Below are 24,224 nucleotides of genomic sequence, written 5' to 3' on the forward strand. Positions count from 1 at the left end.
TAGGCTATATATGAGTTTCAATACTAGCTGAACAAATCCTTGATAATGATAGTACTTCTGATTTTAAACTATAAATATGTAATTGTTTGCTTGCTTACTGATTTGCTTGTAATTTGATAGCCTTGTCTTCTATTTTGAAAATTTTCACATGATGATGAAGTTGATGTTGAACCTTTTTTCGCAGATAACTCCAGGAAATTGAATACAAGCATTACATCGTCTACATCTATCCCCAGGCAAAGAGATGCGAAAAATAGTTCACACCATATACTACATCGTACAGTTCCAGTGAAAACAGTGTCTCAACGAAAACCTGAGTCTGTTTTTAGAAGTGATGACCCTCCATTGCAAATGAATTTATGTGTATGTTACTTCTATTTTTGTTTTGGTTTGCTTGACGCTTGGGGAATGGACAACCATTTATTGACTAAATATTTTATTCACAGAAAAGTGGTGTTTTTATGTGAAAGCTTTTTTTCACACTTGATCCATATTTTGATATTGTCATGTAGCCTACATTTTCTACATTCAATAGGATATTAATTTTTATTCTTGCTCTCATTTTTGCTTTCTTCAAAGATATTGTATGTGTCTTAAATCTGTTTCCTCTGTAACCAGTGTTCACTCTGAGGAAATTATGAGTGCGAAGGTGCCCTGCAGTTAAAAAAAAGTGTGAAAGTGCCCTGGCCGATTTTAACAAGTTAGGTGCCCTAGCTTTCGGTTTAACTCTTTTGAATATAATAGGTACTCAAAAAGACCTGTTAAAATGAGATTATAACTTGGGCTGTCCAATAGACTGCCAAATTATTCCTGTCGTTTTGCGTTTAATTTGAAAATAATCGAATTATATGGTAATAGAATATAAATGAAGCACACACAACGGAAAAAAGTCTTTTAGTCACTTTTTGTGCGTAACTCGTCCCATGCATAACTGGTTGCCGGATATTTCTCTTGCTTCATTTTTCGAGAAAAGAGCTATGTCACAATCTCCTCATGCCTGTTGGCATGATATCAACAATATTATCTTCACACCTAACTTAAAAGTTATTATCGGAAATCAATAATTAAAGTGATGTTTTCGAGAGAGTAAACAATAAAAAAGGCAATTTAGCATCGTCAGAAAATGATCGTTCTGTAAATGCCATCGATCTGTAGCTGTTCAATTAATAGTCATTACGTAGTTGGAGTCACCCTTTATCATCTAAAACCATACACTCGATACACTTTGATGGTTGTTGCGTAGTAATAATAAGGAAGGTTATCAAACATACCTTACAATCAATCTGCGACCACCATAAATACCATTTTGAATTTCTCTGCAACAGTATTAGGCTATTATGATAATTGTGGAATAATTTTGTTGGAAAATCTCTTTTCGTCAGACGTCGTCGGAGAATATTTTGCATGCCCTATTTCAAATTAGTCTACGGTTTGTCAGACACCATCGGAGAATATTTTGCATGCCTTATGTTAAATTAGTCGGCGGTAGCCATACTCATATTTAGTAAATCCAAAATAGGAGTTACGACCCCTGTATCACACTCGAGTTCACTGAAACGAACTTCATTTGACTTCCTTTCTGGTAAGTTGATTATTTGATTGGATTTGTTTGAGCATTTTGGAGGTTCTGAATTTGAAATGAATGAAAACGCAACATATCATAAATCATAATCAATGACAAACTGAAACAAGTGCAATAAATAAAATAAACATGAATTAAATGAAGTCATCAATAAGGCAGACAATATGCTCAAAAATTCCATGAAAAACCTGATGTTGGCCAACGAGATAATAAATTAAAATACTTTTTAGTTATTTGTGCTAATTGAACAAATATTCTGTATAACAGAATAACGTAATTATTTCAAATCACAACCGCGTCCGAAAAACCCAGCCATAAGAAAATGGAAATATGCGTTTCCTGACATAATTACTACGGTACCTTCTGCGATATATCATCCTGTGTATTCAATCAACCAACTTCAGCCAAATGTTGTTCTGCAAACAGCCTGGGTGCAAAATATTTCTGTCCAGTAATTATGCTCACATATATCTCAATGTTAATATTATACCATTGCAAATCAGACACAAAGAAAAATAGTTTCATGTCACTCAGTTGTGCCTGGTCTGTGTTTAATTTATCGTGAATAAATAGATAACATTATGTAGCAGAATTCCGGGGAATGCCATTTGCTTTTAATTAACATTTTTGGTTGCAATAAAATGGCTGTTAATACGACAGAACCCTTTTGTGTATTGAACCCTTGTATTTGGTTGAATTTGGTGATTTCGCAAACCTGTGAGACACAGATTTTGCAAGAATGTGCTCTAATAGTGAACAATGGCCAGTAACTGTAACAACAATGCATTCGACTTCATGACTCATCATCATGCAGCCAGATGTTAGTCTGGGATGGTATTTTACATGCCAGTTTTTAGGACCAAAACAATTCTAGCTCTACCTCCAAAATTGAATAATCACAACAAATAATGTATCATAATAATAATGCATATAATCTCAAAACTGTAGACACAGTTATACTAGATATGGTTGATTGTGATGTTTTGGAAGATACGTTATGCTGAAAAAAATCTAATAATATTTGAGGGGAATTGCAAATGTACTTGCTTAAATTTACCGTAATATTCAGAATCACCTAAAAGATGGTTTCAAGTCGATCGTTACGGAAAGTTTTGAGAAATTTGTGTGATTCTTCTTTCATAACAATATTATAAATAAAAATTATATTTGCGGTATTTCGAAAAGGCATACTTACCACATTTCAACAACCATTATTCACCCGTTATGCTCTCTAAAGTAATGTGTATTATGTATATTATGGCACTTTTATTTTCCATTCATTTTTTTAGATGGAGAAAGGAAATTTTCAATTAACTGTGAAAGCAGTAGTTGAATGTTTTAATGGGAAGAGTGTCATTTTTACTATTAATCCCAACAAAATATCATGTGGTTACCTGCTGAGCATGTCTGTATCACATTTGATATCTTCGTGTGATACTTCACTTTTTGGTCTATCAGTTTTTCAAGGTATTTCCTATGATCATATTATGAATATATTTACTTTATTTTAGTAATATGTGCAATTGAAACCTCACCTTCATCACATTATTTGTGGTATTATTAAAACATTAAAAATACATAAATTATTAGAGGCAGTCTTCTAAACCTCAGGTTATTAACTTGTCAAGATATCTTTGTAATGTTTCATACTTTCTTTAGATGGAGAATATTGTTTTTTGGATCCTACATTAACAATTCAAAAAGTTATTTCATTATCCGATTTCGTAGGAGAACCTCATCTTTTTCTTCGTCTGAAGTTTCTTCCTCCAGACTTTCAGTCTATGAGGTAATATTTTCATATCATAGGCTATCGTTTGTAATTTTCCTACTAATACTATAATAATATTCAGAATGAAAATGAGATTTAAATCAGAATTCTCCCACAGTAGCCCCATATCTCTTTCCTATATAAACAGGCAAGAATTGTATGAAAAATGTGTGCTCAATGTAAAATAAAATCTATGTGAATGTAATTTGTTATCCCAACGTTTTGCCAAACGAAGTTGCTATCCATTCTCAACAAAGTCAACATATTCTCTTGTCAAATACTTTACCCCCAGGATACATTGCATATTTCACACCAGATAAATGCTTAATGTGACCAGTGCCTATTATGTAACCAGCAGTGCATTTATAAAACAGTTATTTTTTATTTAAAAAATGGTTGCACACATGTACTCTATGGTTTCTTTAGATTTAGCCAAGCCATGGATTCAATGCAAAGTTTGAAAATGCGATTTTAAACATTGCTAACCCCCCTCCCTTTTAAATAATGTGATCAAAATGGGTGGGTCAGCTTGTTCTGTAACTGATATTCCAAATTTTGGAATTTGTCAAAGTTACTTGACTTGACTGTCAGGCTATGGCCAGTGATAAATAATGTCGAACCCGCCACCCCCCCCCCTCCCAATGTGTAAAAAGCGACAACTAATAGGCGCGACCTGCCACGCACCGTATAACCTCGCAAAACCTTATGGCTCCGGATGCCATCAAGTAGAAGCGATTGTGACTGAATAAGGTGATTTATAGACCTTTCCCCGACCTTTGACCCCTGTAAAATTCTTCCTATACTTTACCATTGCAAAATTTTTGGTGCTTATTTCAAGAGTGGTTTTGCGAGTTGGTACCTGTAAAATGGGGTATTTTTGTTTTAAACCATCATTCTGATTCATAGCATTCAACAAACTGTTTTTTAAAAGTATCGGTAAAGAAGTTTAGCCTAGTCTATCGCAGCTATTTCTACACTAATTTTTGATTACTGCAATTAAACTGAAACTCCTAAGATGGGGGTTCTCAACCTTTTTTATGTCACATACTCCCCGAGTCACAAAACAATCAATACGAACCCCCGTAATTAGGCATCGAACTAAGTTGTGATATATTGACTATCAATTTGTTGCAACAACAATTTATTGACCATAATGTAACTAAATTAAATATTCGCGTTGATATTATTGCCCTTGTCATCTGCCTAGCTATCGAATTCTTAAAATCTTTCCCAAGTTTCAATAAGCATAGTCACTTTCTCCAACGCTCGCAGCACTCTGTCTCAGAGATTTCTGTTTGCTTGCAAAACCGTGAATATCACATTGTTGCGTCACAATCACAACAACGCAAGAACAGTGAAAATCGACGTTTCAATTGGCACTCATTTTTCTCTGGTAGTAATAAAAGATAAACAGCAACACAAAAAAATTCGCCTGCCTTCCAAGTACGCCTGGAAATCTTCTCGTGAACCCCTGGGGGTTCGCGAACCCCAGGTTGAGAACCCCTGTCCTAAGAAGACAAAGTGATCATTGAATTATTTGATATATATTTAAATATCCGATACACAACTAAAAACTAACGAAAAATTTCAAAAACGCGAATACGAGGTAATGTTTACGACGACGCCTGAAAATCTGTCTGAGCTAGTAAAGTGTCTGAGCGGATGCGAAACTACGTCACTCTTTGCATCTTGCTGATTTGCCAATGTCACAAAGTAAACAGGGAAGTCGATGCTCGGGGAAACATCCATTCAGCCCGCAATTTCTATTTGAAGTCCTTGTTCCTGGCGAATCCTGACATATTCAGTTTCGATTTCTAAAAACATTCTGTATCTCACATAACAATTTTTAGAACATCAGTTCTCTTAGAAACTTGCGTTTTGCAGCCTCCGGCCAGACCACCTGTTACGATCAGACTTGGCAATTACAAATTTCGGCACCCCGGAAGTATGTGTACCAATATGATGCACAACCTGAACCCTAACCGGGTACACATACTATGTTCAGCTTGTGCACCATTATTACACATATTTCTGGAGAACCTAAATTTCAGAACCCCCCATTTGAAAATTCCTGGCTACACACTTACAATTTTGTGAACACTGCTTGGCATAGTTTCAAAGAATCTTTTTATCCTACCAATTTTACCATTAATGGTTTGTTAAAGGTGGGTTATCACAGAAAATGTTTTTGATGGATTTAATTCCATTTATTTTTTCAGAATTTTTGACATAAATATATTCACTTAAAGTCGCCTTAGTTTTCTACATATTAATTTTTGTAAACCGCTTCATCAAAAATCGACCACATCACCAATCTTTGATAAGGTAGTACTGAGAACTCATTCCTGAACTCGTATTCAGGCTATATACACAAGTAAGGTTTCATATCAATGTTTTCTGTCTTTAATTTTAGTTTCTCTTCGCGTTGGTAAAGAGTAAAACAGTATTGTAATGTAACACAGAAATGTATAGATTTAGGAAAAATAAACAATCGGGCAACCCAAACAAAGACGTTTCATGTGATAAATGCACCGGTACTAACATTTTCGGACGGTTAATTCTATGGTCTATTTCCAATGCTTGGCTGTTTTTTGACTGTTTGATGTAATATTCATTCTAGAAACGATTCATCAATTTCATCAATCATAGAATCAGGCACTATAAATATTGGAGTACAGAGAAAGGTTGAGTGCAGTGAATATAAAAGAAATAACAAGAAATATTGTTGGCTCTGAGTATAACACTGAAAATCCTGGAGGTTGCTACAATTTAGAGGTCTTCTGTGATTCCATGGGGAAAATCAGAATGTGTTAATGGAACAAATTAGTTTTTTTCTTGTTTCGCGCTTGGGAATTTATATAGGCCTATCATCACTGTGAATTCTGCAGTAACCACTGAATAGGCACTCGAGTATGATATTTTACAATACAGATAATATGTTTATGCTGATTTTAATAAACTATATGGTCTATTTGCCGGGAATGTAACGAAAGGACTGATTATGGATCATAAAAGCGGACAAAACACCACATAAAGTATGAGTACTAGCTTGAGTTAAAAGAAATAGCCCAGTATGCGTTATTCCACTTGAAAATATAATCTAAGTTTATAGTCATTTCTATTAATGCACTGATATTATTTGAATATATTGTTGAACGTATAACCTACTGCAGCGTTTGTCAAAAGCAACACCCAATAGAACTAGCACGATATTAAAAATAGGACCAGGAGCGCACTAAATGCCTTTCAACTAGTGCAAAATTATGCAGACGAGTTCTCAGTACTAGAGATGTACCGATGTATCGGTATCGGCAATATCGGCAATTTTTTCGGTAGCGGCCATGTATCGGTTAGATTAATAAGGCCGATATTTCCGATATATTTACCTTTTTGATATGGTCCAGAATGTTTTAAAAGATAAGTTGGAATACTACTTTTCAATTTATTTTTTGTCTGGAGAGATCGTGAGCTATGAGCCATACATGTCCCTACCCCCGCGAGAGAATAGGATTCACACGTATTTTTAGCTATTTTCGCTGTCAAATTTTTAATATTACATAGTAATTATGAAGAAATATATCAACACGGCACATAACAAAAAGCAATTAGGCGCCCAGTTTTAAATCATACAGTGGAATTGGGGTCCTTATTAATGGCACATGGACTTTTGGCACGGGTATAAATTCTGACTGTTTGTCGTCAAGTACGAGTGTCATTTAGTCCGACGACATCGATAAACTAAATTCCGACACAATTATCCCTCTACGCAGATATTAATTTTGTTTAACTACACAATTTCTTTATAGATATATTGACATGACCGCCTAGCCCTAGAGGGCCTAAACTGTCTAAAAATATATGGTAGCAATTGTATAATAATATAAAATAGTAAAGTAAAAAAACATCCTCGACGGTTATAGGTAGGCCTTCTTTTGGTCGGTGCTGATTGATATTCTTTCATGTTGGCTTTGACTTATTGCGTTGCCAAATACGATTAGCCACGAAATAAAATACTTGAAAAATTCTTTTAATTTGAATGTAGGACGGCGGCTCTAGAATGTGTGGGTGATATTCGATATTCTTTTAAACACGAATAACGATATACGAAGGTTGCGATATTAACATTAAATTCAAATTGGACATCCCGGCTTATGAGTTTTCTAATTGAACATCGAGATTACTAGCGTTACTGTACAGTGTATCTTAATCAGTTAAAGCAAACACCAAACATTAATTTCATATTATGTGATATATCTTTTTTTCGATCTGAAATAATGTGTACTATGAACAACGCTCAAAGACCATTGTTTTAACCCGTCTGCCCTACACAGCACACCTAATTAAGTAATATTTACATAGTATCGGTATCGGTAATATCGGCCTTTTTGTAGTATCGGTATCGGCTTTTTTAGCTGGTATCGGATCGGTATCGGCGAGAAAAGTGGTATCGGTACATCTCTACTCAGTACTACATCAACAACGGTACATACTAATTTGCATTCAATTTCGGCAGGGTTGACTTTCAAAAGTTTGAATATCACAAACTAAGTCCATTTTATACGCGCAGTCAATGCCAAAAAGCTTAAGAAATCACATAGCGATAACCTACATTCACTACTTGGGTAGTTCAGTGTATTTTTATTTCCAAAAAATCATTTCCTGTTCAAAAATTCAGATTTTCATCTTCGATGCAAATATCTTTCATTGGCACTCACTTTATCCTAAAAGTAGCCTACTTGAAAATTATATATGCTGAGAAGCAACTCAATTTATCTTGATTAAATTGATAATTTCATAAGCGGAGATTTCTAATATATAAACCTTTGAAAACATTTTCCAGAGATGAAAAACTACTGCAATCAATTTATGTACAAATTCGTGAAGATTTAATGAATGGAAGAATTGTATGCAATTATGAACAAGCCATCATGCTCGCCGCATATTCTTTGCAGTATGAATTAGGAGATTTTGAAGTAGGTTGGCAAGCTTTATCAGAATTAAGAATGAATTTGTGATAATAAGCTAAATAAAATGTGCAATTGTTGTTACCCACATCATTGGTTCTCAAACTTTTTTGTACCGTCGTTCCTTACAATACTTTATTCATTATCATTGCTCCCAGCCAATACAATAGAACAAAAATTTACAAACAAATTTTTGCAAACTAATCAAACAAGTAGACTAATCATGATTCACATTATCTCTTTTAATGAGAAGGACATATTTCAAGTTTTGAATAATTTTGATCAGGTATATTTGCATATCATCTTGTTTGCTGAAATAAGGTCGTTTTTTTAGATGTTGAAAATGATATAATCATGGAAACTACTTAGTCATTATGCCAGATGACTTGCACCAAACTATATCTTCAGTAAATATTATTGTTGGATTCTTCATCATTTTGCAAGTCGCATTCCCATTTTTGTACAGTTCAAGTGATTTAATATAAAAAACTAAATTAATATTTGTGCTGCACAATATGTACTCGCTTGCGATATATATATATATATATATATATATATATATATATATATGAAAATGCAGAATTTCTCCCTTGAAACGGCAAAATTTTTTCCTTGGGAATTCATCTTTAGTTGGGAAGCATTGCCATAGGTGGCTAATTTTACCACTTGTGTATTAGATTATTATTTGAAATTATTATCAAATTCTGGATATATCGTGAAAGGTTCGCACGCAGCATGTTATAAAATATAGAAAGGTCGGGAAACAAAAAAGGTTGGAAAGTACTGCTTCAGAACGAGTATCTCAAATCCATAATTGAAAATTTTAAAATATGTGTGAAAAAATTGTAAATATCAAATCAAATTGACGTTCTAGAATGCAAGCCTTGAGCTTGCAATATGCTTTGGCCGCTTGATTGTTGCATAATATCACAGCACAATTGCTCGATACATAGAATGATTATTATTTGAGCAACACTCAGGTTTATTTGGAAAATTTTATTATAAACAGTTGATTGAGATCAGCGAACAATATTTCCAACAGTCCACACAAATCCGTCCGGTGGGCTCGCAGGTTGGAAATTTATGGACATAGAATGTTTTTTTTCTTGCATTACTGTCTGTTTATTCATATAAACGCAAATGTCATTATCAATCAATCATTTATTCGTTGTCACCAAAAACATCAAATGCACAAAAAATTGGCACAGGAAATGAATATAATAATAATGATAGTTGTGCGCGACAGGAGTTGCGAGGGACCTTGTTAGGTCTCCAAGCAGCGACACCTAAAGCGCTGTTACTGGTTCAATGTAAAAATAACTACATTTGCTACAAACATTGACTATGCAATAGTCATTATGGCATATTTGGATAAATGTATACAAGTTACATGGAAGACAAACAACCAGCGAGGGGAAAATGGTTACACTAAAGACAATTTGGATAAATTGTAAATGATTGATCAAGTAGAAGTTAAAAAGCTTTATAAAAAATACTTGCAACAAAACTCACTATTTTGAGAATCATTCGTTTATATGTATATATATATATATATATATATATCTATTTGCTGCATTGAGGTTACATACTATTTTTTGCTGCATTTGGGCCACTCGTTTTCTGTGGCATATAGTGAGCTACTCACAGCGTTAATTTTGGTGGTTTTCAGTGGGAAATGTTTTGACAAAATTTCACGCAAGTAATACAGTTTGTTTAAAATATAGTCGAGTTGGTGCACAATCGTCGTCGCCCAATTCCGAGGGACTGCTTTTTTTAGCCTATTTGCGGAAATGAAGAACATTATTGGATATGGTCGACACCGCATGGAATAGATATAATCATTGGCTATTTAATCATTGTCCTTCATTAAAAACGTTCACAGCTACGGCTAAATGCTTTGCTTGCAAGGTAAATTAAACACCAGTTACAATCGTACCAGGAAATAGCCGAAAACAGTGGTTTTGGATGTTTTAAGGTGTGCCTGAGGCTTGTCGCCTTGCCCTATTTACAGCGTGATATGTTGTTATTTTGGCGTCGCGGTTGATCGCTCGCTGAACGATATTGTTGCGATTTGCCCACTCGTTCTGACTGCCTGTATCTTCAATTCTCCATGCCCTCACACGAAAGTATAAAGAGTAATTGTGTATATACTGTATATATATATATTGTGTATCTACGTAGGCCAAAGTGTAACCTGAAAATAGATTCAATGGCGATATTTGAAAGTTGTTCATAGTGGATTCTAGATAGCAGATGACAAAACTTCCATAATTTCATAAATTGGATTGTCTGAGATGTGACATATTGCTGAAATTTACGAAATCACGAGTTAAAATTCGAACACATATAAATCAGCGAATTTTAGGTCAAATTTGAAAAATTTTTCACTAGTCTATGCGGAAGTTTTGTATTTATCTTTTCAGGGAGTGGTTTAAATTAATTATTTGTCATTTGACCCCAAAATTGAAAATTTGTTCTATTGTAGTTGTATCGAAAATTTTAATATATTGGATAGATTTCAATAAAACAAAACTAAAAATAGTTTTATAATTAAAATTCATTTAATAGTTTTCGAGAAAATTGGGTTCAAAATTTATTTTTTTTTATCGTTTTTTGGTTATAACTTTTGATATAATTAATAAAAAACAAAAATGTTAACACCGTTCAGTTGGTATTTGAGAGACGCATTCGGCGATATATTGTTCAATGATATTGGATGGCTAGAAAAATAATTCAAAATTTTGAAATTTCCAAATAAATGCAGTTCGGAAACATATGATAGCATATCGTCGTTACTAGGGTTTCATCGATTATTTTAATTTTTCGCCTTCGATGTCGTTTTTTTTGTTGTATTCAAATATATTTGAATATAATAAGTGCATTGCACGTGCTTTTCATTAACTTTAGGCAAAAATATCGAAAATATCGCTCCTTTATGGCGATGTTGTCAAAAACGCAATTTTCGCCGTAATTGTTAAGTTTTCTGGCGATAATATGTTGTATTAACAATCAAAAGCATTTATATGAGCAAGTTTTAACTGTACCTAGTATTATGGTACTTCACATCATTAAATTAAACCATCACCTGAATAATTAACCATTTTTTAAATAAATATAGTCACCATTTCGGAAACGAGAAGAGGAATCGGCGATGTATGAAAACTCAAATTCCCGCAGAATTAAATCCAATTGCCCGGTCTAGTAAAGCAAAGAACGTTTCCCATTTAATTCAATGTTTTGTGTTGTGATGACCGTGCTTAATCATATAATTAAAACTGGAGAACAAAGGGAATGAAAGTGGAAAACGAAATAACCCGGCATCGGCATGAGCGACCTAGACTTCCGATATAGAAAGTTTTTCTAATTCCTACATTTCCGCTAATCTAAGTAACAATTTGTATCCCATTTGTTAATTGGGAATACTGTCGCTAAAAGGATCACAGATGTTTCAAATATGCCACTGTTCGTTAAAATAGATTTTAGGGCTAATTAGCTCTTTGTAATCTGAATTTCAACTGCGCAGTGTTCGATTTCCGATTTTCAGATAATGTATTTTTCCGAGTGAGATGCGTCCAAAATAGCCAACAATGTACAAGAGGTTACCATAACTCATTTGCTTATTTGATAGTCGGAAATTAGTGACACCAGTTAATGTAATTAGTATTATGTATTTCCGACAATGTGAAAAATTATAGTGACGTCATACGTTTTTTTTGAGTGAAATTAATTTTGGCGTCATAGCAGAGATGTTCATGTGATATGATGTCATAAATTAATATAAAAAATTTCGCAAAATACGAAAATTGCCGTTGTACGGAAGATCCGTATGTTATTCACGCAAGTATACTGGATAATAAGTTGAATATAAAAAAAAACTAATAAACCGCGTCACCAGTAAACTTGAAATCATAGTAGCTATTTCTATTTGTGCCAAGGGTGCAGGGACTCACCCAAATCTTACCCTCTTTGTAATTTTATGAAATCGCTCATCTGGGACTTTTAAAGAGAGGGGCGTAGGAGTAATATTAAAACGTATCTGCGCATTTCTTGATATGTTCAATAAAGGTGATATGGCAATATTGTTAGCAACGCAATGCAGATCGTTGCTTTATATAGTAGTAAAATCGCCCAGCTTTACACGACCAATCCAGCTTTTTTTAACTGTTATAACATCTCATGACCACCCCCCCGTCCCAAGATCGGTCTTTCAAAATCGGTAACAGCAAAATGACCTACGCTGACCATGCAGTTTATAGTGACTGTTTTGTACCATTGACCGACAAACAATTCAACTCAGCGTTGTATTTTAACATCTCCGGCTAAAATACACCTGGTCACACATGATTTATTTCCAAAAAATTGTGTTCGAACAAATTACATTTGCATGCGAAAAGTACATAATAATCAAGAATATATATTACAATAACCGCTATATATCATGCATCAAACTTTTCTAATATTCCGTTGTCATCCATTCAATATCCAGAAACGTTATGGAGGTATTTAGAAGAATTTTTATAAAATAACCTATTTTTTTGCCAAAATAGGCATGGGTTTCAAAATCCGGTCAGTCCTATTTTAAGACATGAGAAACCCAATACACAGATTACAAAATTCGATTGGTGCGTGCGTCTCCTGCCGAAATTTTAATGAATTTATATTTATATTCATGGATTGTAATAGATAACCTTTTCTAGTGCACAGTAGTTCTGGCTTATAAACAAATTTCTAGAAATGCAACCAGTTTGTCTTTTTCCCCATATTTACTGTGTCTACCTTTTTCCAGATTGACCTTACACTTTTCTGACAATATTCACTTGTCTTATCCTCTTTGAACCTTTTGTTCTTCAAATAACAGTTTTCCTTCCACATGTTTTTAAATGACTCAAAATTATCTTATATATATATACTATAAACTTTCTATTTTAATGTTCTCGAGTTTGCTTGGAAAGTTTTCCTTCTCCTGATCTTTGACAGACTTCCGTACACGTTCAATGATCTTCTGTCAGCTTCGTTTTTTCCCAAATCTGTGACTAGGAAAACAAAACATAAATTTATTTTACAAAATAATATAAAGTTTACCTTTTTTAAAAAAATATAGGACTAGACTACATTTACTGCGAAATCCTATTCTGTCGCACTGGATAGGACTATCACGTCTGTTCCATATATTTTCATGTCTTCCATAATTAGGTAGCGAGATACTTTGCAGACTTAAAGTGATAACATCATCTCAAACTATTTCTTTGCATACAATATCTCAGAGCCTTTGTTTTACATAATAACATGTCCCGCATCCTTATGTACAAACTGAATTGCCTTTGATTCAAAACGATAACTTAAACCAACTTCTCTCATCGCTCCTGACAGAGCAGACGCAGACCATATATGACGTCATATGTCTCGTCTGCAATTTGCACATTTTGTCAGAGTGAAATATACCATAGAAGTGTCGCAAGTCCCAGATAAATTTCCGGTGAATTATTGGAATACCAAACGATAGCGAAAATTTTTTATTGTTAATCTCCAAATTCTGGCCAAAAGATAACCGGGTTAGAAAAGAGAAAATCATGATTTATTTTTGTAGCCACAATTTAGCAAAAATAGCAAAACGGGATATAGCTAGGCCTAGAAACTGTCGGCAAAAACCAGAGTTTTTTTGCTTGAATTTCAAATCCAACATTATGTGGTGATAGTTGAGGGTAATGTTGAAAATGACGAAAAGTTTCAGACTTTTTGCTTGAGGGATTTATGTAGAAAATAAAGCCCAAACTATTTGGGCGACAACAAAATGTGGCCCAAAAATTCCCGCCGCCCAAATACAGCGAAAATAACTCCGTGTTGTCGACCAAATTGATAAAATAGAAATATATATATATATATATACAATACGCTCCACAGTAAGTGGGCATAAAATTTATAAAAGGATGGCAGGCATATGCTTGCGTGATAAATTGAATATTACATTATGTGATCTTCATCCACAATACACTTAAATAATGAAGGAAGGGAACAGATTGAATCCTCTACCCAAATTTGCCCATGACATAGTATTGAAACTTAAAATCTGGTTTTAATTATGGTACTTCGAGTTAACGCTGATTTAAATCCTTCATGCCGTCTGTGATTTATTGAATCAGAGCATTCGACAACCTATTGTTATAAAATAGCACTGTGTAACATAATTTTTGTTCCTGACCCCTTTATTTCCTAATTGATTATGCCCCAAAATTGAAAAACATAGTCCTGTGCAGCTGTGCTATTTCCTTGTGTTTCTATAAATGCAAGTGTAAACTCAAAGTGGAATAGATTTTTAACATGCACCATACACATAACTTATTGAATTATCAAGAACACATTCAAATACCACCACTCTATATTGTAATTAAAAGTTTTATGCCTAAAAACAACCCACTCCCTCCCCAATTTTCTCAAAAGCAAAATTGAAGAAGGAAGCATGATTTTCCGAGTGTACATATCAGAAGCTAACAGGAAATCTAGTTAAAAAGCTGAAAACAAAAACATAATGCAATCATTGTAAAATATTTTCAATCGAAACGAGTCAACCTGTACGCTTAACGAAAATTAGAGATTGTGATATTCCCCTATTCCAGGAGCACATTTATTTGGCACGCGAGCGAGGCCTCGGAAAGTTTCAAAATTCTGAATTATCTGATGAAACTTGGTGTCGTGCGTTTGTTAACAATCCGTTATTCATTTGAACTCTTTTCGTCCTTTCATGACATGTATATGGCTACAAAGAAGTATATTATGACGTAACAAATGAGTGGGCTGTCGAGAAGAGCGCAGCATTCACTTGGCTACATTCTTACATAATATATTTCGTCTGTGTCACCCTTTTTTTATATTTCTGCTTAATTTATGAAGTTGTACAGCCTATGTTAGTTAGAGTTACTTGCTAAATTACTGTTATAAATTGATTTCGAAGGGAATCTGAGCGATTAAGGAAAGGGAAACAAGAGAGAAGTGCAGAAAACGAATTATTGCGTGATTGGGATGCCATTCCCCGAAATTTTGCGTGTCTCAATAACTTTTCAACTGCATTACTCTCCATGTTTTCATCTACATTATGCTTGTTAATTCTCTGTTCTCAGTTATGAACTTTATTAGGTCTCGTGACAGAAGTAGCCTGAAGGATGAAACCCATAATTTGTGTATTTCTTTGAAAGTTACAAAATATAAACCCAATGAAAAATCTCTATCAGCGGTAATCCCACTGATATAGAATAAGAAAAGTAATCAAATCTATTTGTTGGACTGATATATTCCTGAATACTGAATCTGTCTGTGCTTGTTTAGAAGGTTTATTATTGTGAATTTTTGCTTTGAAAGTAACAAAGCATGGTTTTTAATTTTGGCACAAGGGAGAATTTTGTCGTTAAATTTAACCGATTTTGGCACGCGAGCCGAAAAAGGTTGCCCACCCCTGCCCTATTCGATTCAATTAAAACTTCCCTGCTTTAACGTCGGATAGCAATTTTTGATGCATTGGTTTCAATAAATACCATGTTGTTTTGTGACATGAGCAACTATAAATTTGGTTCCGAGCAAAAACAAGCTTTATTCTGTATGCATAGTTGTTTTTGTCACCGCTTGGAACAAAAACAGTGGATAGATTTGCTACTGAATTAAAGTAATTGAATATAATTACCCAAAGGTATATAAAAAATATTATTGCTTCACTGCTTTTTGTGATTTGTATCTGCAAAGTAATTGCTGGAAGTTTCTACAAAAAGTATCAATATCTGGTGACCAGCAGCACAGGCAGGATTTTTTTTTATGGGGATTAGCTTGGAAGGAAAACATTGCTTCACAAGTACAATTCGCCATCGGGGTCTTCGCGTTAAAAAAGTATAAAATACTTGTTGTTAGTGGAGAAATGTCGTTGAATAAATTCTAGTATTGCAGAAAGGCCAAATAACAGCAAAATAATTTGCATATGGCATACATCACTTTGTCTTATTATCGTTTATATGCATAAAAATAAACTCATGTAGCGCCGATTAAATGTACATAGCCTGGTTGCAAGCCTCATGAAACCATCATAACCATGCTCTCATAATCTGAAAGTGATACCTATCTAGATCTCCCATATTAGGCAAGATGTTAGAAATAACAAAAGACTTCAATAATCATGATTTTCATAACATAAGTTCAACATACTCCAATGATCATATAACATTTCACTTATCAAAAAATGTTCTTCATCTGTATGTGGTCATCCCTAGTGGTGGGATTAAAATTTTTTGTCAGCTGGTTCCTTCACAGAAGTCAAATTTTTCAGCCGGTTCTGTTCCAAACAGAACATTGACAGTAATCAGTAATGCTAACCGGTTCGCTTATCTCATAAAGTTCCATGAGACGGTTCTATAGAACCGGTGCAAACCGGCTGAATCCCACCACTGATCATCCCCTCACCCTTCCCCAATATTGAACTTGTACCGACTGCTTTAAACACCAATAAAAGCTTGAGAATCAGAATACCAAGCCATCATACAAGAAAACCCAAAATTGAAAAAATGCTGTTAGTAATAATAATTTGTGTAGGTTTTCAAGAGTTATCTAGAACTTTTATTCACTAATTGATTCAAAACACAGTATTCATCTCATTTGCAGATACAATAATCAGTTTGTCACTCTTATAAATATCTTTACTTTCACATTGTTGCATATCTCAGTAAACTCTCATTTGTTACAAGTTGTGGCTCAGGAGTTGGAGGTTTCCATGTTACATGTTTGTATAAATTACTGTAATCTCTTGGTTTTGGCTCAAGATCATATTTCCATGCTCTATCTGGAAAATTAGAATATCTATGTAGTGCGAATACCCACTGAATGTATCTTTTTTATATCTTTTTTTGGCTGATATACTACGAAAGCCCTATTGCAAGATTAATCATAGACATAAATTAAAGCTAAGCTAATCCATGGTCGTTTCAGTTCTTCTATCAGTTCTCTTCACTTTTAGTTGAAGGAACCATGGTTTGAGCAAACTTCATAAAAGCTTTGTATCTATAATATCTCACCTTCATCAAGAGCATAAGTTTCAACTGGCACTGGATCAGGAAGAAAGATTTGTTGTTTTTGAACCTAAATTTATAGTATTATTATTATTATGGATTTTGTGGTGAAAATTCATTTGCAACATTTGTGTAAACAAAGTAAAATAAATTAGGTTATAGTTTATGGCTTTAGAACTGGCTTTCTGGTCTGGTGTCATTCCTAGACATGAAAAGACATATCTTGTTATTCCTGTTCTAAGTAATTGCATTTGAGCTTGCAGTTAATTAAATTGAATAATAGATAAATTTGAAAATATTTAAGAATACCTGCCATATAAACGATGTGTTTAATCTATAATTTGCTTCATTTACAACCAACTGTATAAATCCTTCTGTATCCAATTTATGTAATGTGACGGTGAAATGTTTTCGTATTAAACATTCTGGACGCCACAAATTTTCCCAGGGTATTTCCTGAACAAAACAAATCTCTATTTCCTGGTAATTACTATAATGGCCAAAATAGTACATTTATCTTATCTGCAAATGATTTGACCTAGTAATTACTGCAAGTTCAAGGTCTTGCTTTTTTATTTTGTATTAATGTTGTATTGTCATATTAGGGTGTATTAATCAATAATTAGACATATGAGACAGAATCCAATCCCGAAGTATGAAATGTCTCAATGCTGAAATGCCTCATCTGTTTTACCATAGTACATAGTCTTACCATCTTATTGGTGTCAATGCTGCACAGTGTTCTATCAATTGGTTCCAAAAAAATAACAAGATTTCTTCCCTCTTCTGTTGCAATATTAAAACAGCTGTCCATGTAATGTAGCCATCCAGGCATACTCTCAACTCCTTTCTGCCAATATGGTATATCACAATAAGAAATGGATAATATAATGAGGTGAATACAAATATTTTGATTGTCATCTACCGGTAATAACGACCAAGTACAATAAAAATAATGGATTGTTTTTGATCAATGTTTTGGATTATTTTATTAAGGTAGTAAGTAGATACCACTAACTGCATCCAAAATATAATAGCTCAGTCGCCCATCTGTTCTGAACTGCAGATTTTTTTAATGTAACTCACTTGTAAAACATGTGGCTGATCTTCACATACCAGTACTGAGAGGAACTGTTTCTTTCTTCTTTCCAAACTTTGAAAAACATATATGGCAATCTTCTTTATTAAGACATCATTGTTCTTTATACCGGAAAATTCAACAAAACAGAGAATGCTGTAATTTCTTAATTTACGTTGAAAATTGAAATGCTCCATTTTGGTTAAGATATGTGTTGGATTTTGGAGCCACTCAATCTAGATTGGTGGTAATTACCTGCTATTAGTATACCGTTGGGTACTGGTACTTTTTATATTCATCCTACTCACAAGTAAATCATTAATTGAGACCCTTTAGAAAAAATTAATAACTTACCGTTCCATCTTGAATATGGAAAGCACAAAAACTACTCAATTCTTGAGTTTTAAAAATTACAGAATCACTTGATCTGAAAACATTAGTTCCTAACTTTTGCCATAAATCGCCGGTCAATGAGTTCTTGTGTTGAATTATGACGTTTTTGGCTTCGATGTCTGAAAATAATAGGTTGGTGGGTCTGAATTGTTATTCCAGTGTTTTTAGGCAGTAAGAGTTTGCAGTTCTAAAGCTTTTATTTTATCAAATCAATCATGTAAATAGTTGAATTTTGAAACTGTTTGTGAAAGAAATTGGAGTAGGTAACTCTTAGTGCCAGCATGGAAAAAGATGACAGCCTATGCTTTTATACATGTAACATTCTAGAAAGTTATATTAGGTCTTGTGTGTTGGTTTTATCCTTATGAACTTATAACATCACAAACCAGAGTGGTTTTGATATTTGAATATCAATGGAAATGAAAAAAGCATTCCTATTTCAGTCAACGCCTTCATTTATTAGTCAGTTGAGTGATTCAGTGAACACTAGGCTTTTATTTGAACATTATTTACTTGTAGTTTACTGACCTTCCTCTATCACTTTTAACTTTTTTTGAGTATTTTTTGAGCGTTCATCTACTTTTGATTGACCATCACTTCGCATTGCAATACTTGTTTGTAATCTGAAACATTATTTAAGATTTAGTATTGGACTGCCTGACATGTGCGAGTGTGGGCGACTTTTATGGGTCAAAATTCAAAAAGATCGATCAGAAATTAACTTACAGGCTGTGAGGTAAACCTTACATATTGCTGTTATATTAAACTGCAATTCATACCTGATAGTCACTGGTTTTTGCAAAACTAAATTTTCTGGCTCAATCTTGACAGCAGCTGATATTGGTAATAATGATGGATTTCTTTCATTTGATACTCCAAATGTAGTATGTGGTACTTCTTGTATGTCAAGTAAAGAAATTCTTATCAGTGCTTTGTTAGGAACTGCATTTTTCGGAACCTCTAACCTGAAATCAATAAGCTATTTATTATTATCTTTCTTACCTTTCTTTCTATTTAAGGAATAAAGAATCTAATTCAAACTTGTAGTCCTATTGAACTAATTTGACGTTATTTGCAATTATGAAAAATAATATTTCTGGAATATTTAAATACATCCAAGAGATATATTCCAGTGTTTTGTCAATTTTACTCTCAAACCAATTTGCCTTTCATGAGTCTGATAAATCAAATCAGTTTTTGTTTGGTCTTGTACAGCGTCCATATATTTCTTTGCTGAATGCTATGTTCATTCAAAATTAAATTTGTTGTATTCTCTAAATGCTACCAAATTGGCATGGTAGCACTTGGTTTTGATAAATGAGAATTAAGTCCGACTGTTTTAAGTGCAAGTGAAAATGATTGAACTTCTTAATGCTCAACAGTCATGTGATATATAGTGACAGTGATTTCTGTATGCATACACTGATAATAAAATTAATAAATTCCATTGAATTCATACTTTTAAGGTCATTTTAAAACATGAAATACTGCTTGGACTGAGGTATTCTATTTTTTCAGATGGGACGATTTTTATGGGGAAAGGCCTTATGGTCAGAATATTGAAAGCAATGTTCTTTTTTTTTATAAGTCACCACAGTTCAACAAGCAGCGTCATTTGTGATTATCCATTATTTCAGTATTTTGAAACAAGATGTCAAGGTCTAGCTTTGGTTTTGTGCTTTTTGAAATAGAATATCGTAACAATATTTTTGATAATACCAGACTGAATGAGACTCATGTTATGACTTCGGGTCAGGAACCAAAGTTTGAAGAACCCTGATTTAAACCAAAGTAAGAAGGATACCCGAATAGGTAAGCAGATAAAGAAGCTATTTTAAAAAAAAATTTTCGCTTGATGATTTGTTCCAAGAGAAATGTATTGATACGTTTACATACTTGCATCCTGAGCATGAGATTTCACCACCATCAGATGTAAAAACCTTTGATACTATATCCATCCAACTTGAGTTGTTTCCCCTTTTTGCAAACAATGGTTCACGTTTGCTTGGCATAGGTATGGTCAAACCTTGACTGGTAGAGAATGTTTTTGGTGGATTGGTTTCTTGTGTAATATCTGTATTCTGTTTAACACCAGCACTTCTGTTTTTGAGTTCTGGCATGTTATCAAGCGAAACTCTAACTTGATACCCAGCATCAGGATTTGTATAGTTGAAATTGTGAGTTCTGAAGGTAGTAAAGTAACATCTCTTTACTTTCTAGAAGTTGCTGATGTTTTTGGTATTACAGGTCTGAATGGATTAGATTTGGTAAAATCGTACATAAAATGCATAGATTATAGTTTGTATTAATAGTGAAGAACTCGATTACCTTAGGGTATGAGAATATTATTTAATCTAAAGTCAAAGTGATGTTTAATTTGACTCACTTATCATCTCCTCTCATTTGAACCTGTACTTTACTTTTTCCTCTTGGTGTATCGTAGTTGAATTCATGCAAATCAAGTTTTGGAATTTCTTCGGTTTTCAGCTGTGGATTCTCTCTATAGTATAATGCATCATTTGTATGGACCTATTGTAGCTGGGTTTCCAGTACGTATATTCCATATAAGTTCAATTTGTATGAGGTGAAAATCATGGAATTGGGTTTTCTAGTCATTTCAGTAAGATTATAAATTTATGTTTATCATACCTTTTATGTGTGTCCAATAATAGAGCTTCACTACGAATAAAAGTTGGGTTCACATCATTAATCCTTCCATCAACAATTGCAGGAGCATTTGTTGCTGTCAGTAGAGTTCCATCTGGATGTTTCCGCATTCTACCACCAGCATAATTACTAATATTATACACATTGTTCATTTGAGCATTTTCTGGAATTGTTTGACTAACGAAAATAGGATTGTTGCTTTGAAAACGATTTTGTGTGTAGCGCTGTTGTTTTGGACTACGTACCCCGAGGTCGCTAACTGTTAATTGTTTGTCTTTATACATTGCCAGTCGTCCTGAAACACCTGATTCTTCTCTTAAATATGTAGGCTCCCTGTGTGGACTTAGTTGTAGTTTAGGTACAATGCGAGGTGATATCTCCGACCTATCAGTGATTTCCCCTTCATCCATTAATGCTTGCTGGATGAGAGGTCTGAAGCAATATTAATTATTAATAATCAGTAGTGTTTAGATTTTAAAAGTTGGGAACATTTTTACTGGAATTTCTCCATTTGACCACAACAGCTGTCAAGGGTCAGCTAATTATAACTTGCTATTGCATTCTCAATGTTAGGATAGGAGAGGCGCACCACAGCTTTCGTCCGGTTACCAGTCCATGTTCAGTCTGGTATGGGAATAGTCAGCCGGTTATTTGTTTTTAGATGCATGGACTTACTTGTTAGTGGAGGAAACCGACAAGCTGTTACACAAACTACCCTATGCCGGTTGAGGAGTTCAGCAATCCTCATGCACATAATTTCCCCCCACACAATGGTAACCCATGGGGGGTAATCGGAGATACGATGGCAAGCTTATTTTTAAAGCTTAGCTCAATGCGCCATACCGCCGAGCCAATGAGGTTATTATGTTTATATATCAAATTCTATAAATATCTAAATTTCCTCATATTTCACGATAAAGATAGCAAGTATCCAGATAATTCAGAATAAAATTTGATAGCCAGTTGTTCAGAAGAGTCAAAATTGGGTACTCCTGAAGTATGCGCACCGAGATGTCGCCTAACCTGAACCCTAACCTGGTACACAACCTGAGTTCAGGTTGTGCGCCATCTTGGCGTGCATACTTCAGGAGGTCCCAAAATTTTATGTACAACTTTCAAGGAAATATCTTCGAGAGTCAGCTTGTCAGTCAGCCAACAATTGAACCATGATTCTTATGTGTTTTTATCTCATTTGAATTGAGTATAAACTTGTATTCCATTCAAAACTTGTGTTCTGAAAACTTACCTTTGATTTAAAACATCCCGTACTCTGGGATCACCTTCTATGACCAACTCTTCCAGTTTATTAAATAATGCTAAAACATCTTTCATTTCTTCAGTATTATAATTTTCTTCATGTCTTTGTTTTAGTGGACTTTTAGCTTCCTTTGTCGGTTTTTGTTTTTGTTGCTTCACTGCTTCTTCTGCAACATCTTTAATGTCTTGTTTAGCAGACGTTGTTCTTCGTCCTTTCACTCTGTCTTGTAATCTCTTCCACATTATATTCATGAAATAGTCTTATAAAATTTGAACAGATATTTGAAAGTAGGCTTATGTATTTTTATCTCATTAATTTATATCTTAGCCAAAACTATTTGAAAATTTATTTCTTAATTGTGCTGTTTGAACACCCCTGGCTAAGACAAGAAAGTTTCTATCAAGATCAAAATCAAACGATATTCCTTAGTGGAATCATCTTTCAAATTTTACCAGCTTACCTGTTATTAGTAATTTGCATTATTATTCAAAATGGAATGCATTTTAAGAAGTATCATTTTTTTTTTGCATTTTGCTAGCTGAAATTGTCCTATTGTATGTTATGCTCATTAAAAGTGTCTATTTCTCCTGAATCTCAAAAAGTAAAAGGGTAACATCACTGGTTGCCCTTTTGTGAGCTCTCGATAATTTATATTTAGACAATATTCTTAGCATTATCGAAAGCATCTCTTGGTTTTATGCTTTTGTTTTACTTTGAACATGTACAGCGTGTTTATTGTATATCAATGATATACAATAGACCTTGATCCATATAATTTTAGTCTTGATTCTTGGATTTGACTTTCTCATTTTAAAGTGATATTTTATTTCTGCCATAGTTTTAGTTCTATTAGTCTATTTGTTTTAAAATTAATATTTACATGTTCTAATATTGTTTTATACATAAGAGACGAATAGCCTTATTATTCTGAAACCTACTCTACCAAAACATCCTGCATACTATCTGTTAATATGAAATATAGCTACCAATCTTGCCATATCAACAGGTGTTTCCTATATTTGTTTATCAAGTTGCTATGAGGATGAGAAGTCTTTCAACAGTTCTATTCAATAATGACAAAATCAATATGGTAATGCATATTTACCATTTATCAACACTCCCCTCACTGATTGTTACTGGTCCATTGTTATTATCCACAATATACCTCATACCTATTGTTAGTTTCTTAGATAAATATTCCATACTGTTACATTGAATCGAGTTATTCATCATATTGGGTGTATCAAATTTTAAATGAACATAATATTTTATTCTAATCATTGAATATTTCTTTTGATAAAACTTGTCAAATCACTAGTTTTTTTTTCTTCGAGAAGTGGAGTCATATAGCAACGATTTATTTCTCTTGTATATATCTTTCATCTTAGATCGCAGAGGACTTTGAATGGATAAATGCAAATATATGTCCAACTCAAATGCTTACCAATATGAAAAACTTGTAAAAACGATAAA

General features: G+C 33.7%; 2 protein-coding genes across 5 annotated transcripts in view; one reads left to right on the plus strand and one right to left on the minus strand.

The window, feature by feature from the left end:
• Positions 1–24,224, plus strand: part of LOC120346232 (FERM and PDZ domain-containing protein 2-like) — a 136,603-nt gene that overhangs the window by 103,468 nt on the left and 8,911 nt on the right. For 3 of the 4 annotated variants that reach the window (XM_078114908.1, XM_078114907.1, XM_078114909.1), the window contains 5 exons: positions 185–363; positions 2,872–3,049; positions 3,242–3,368; positions 8,191–8,323; positions 23,758–23,841. In XM_078114908.1, the coding sequence (XP_077971034.1) occupies positions 185–363; positions 2,872–3,049; positions 3,242–3,368; positions 8,191–8,323; positions 23,758–23,841 (701 nt within the window). The remainder of the gene's footprint in view (positions 1–184; positions 364–2,871; positions 3,050–3,241; positions 3,369–8,190; positions 8,324–23,757; positions 23,842–24,224) is intronic. The other variant, XM_078114910.1, reaches the window with a different exon arrangement.
• On the minus strand, positions 16,742–23,726 carry LOC120346597 (uncharacterized). The gene is made up of 12 exons (XM_078114911.1): positions 22,740–23,726; positions 21,476–21,925; positions 21,213–21,326; positions 20,723–21,010; positions 19,606–19,791; positions 19,355–19,449; positions 18,788–18,945; positions 18,442–18,555; positions 18,068–18,205; positions 17,665–17,811; positions 17,362–17,425; positions 16,742–17,129 (listed from the first exon to the last, which is right to left on the minus strand). Exons 1-12 carry the CDS (start codon positions 23,000–23,002, stop codon positions 16,993–16,995), a joined length of 2,154 nt encoding a protein of 717 aa, XP_077971037.1. The 5' UTR covers positions 23,003–23,726; the 3' UTR covers positions 16,742–16,992.

The sequence above is a fragment of the Styela clava genome, chromosome 8 (assembly GCF_964204865.1).
Source record: "Styela clava chromosome 8, kaStyClav1.hap1.2, whole genome shotgun sequence".
NCBI classification, from domain to species: domain Eukaryota; kingdom Metazoa; phylum Chordata; class Ascidiacea; order Stolidobranchia; family Styelidae; genus Styela; species Styela clava.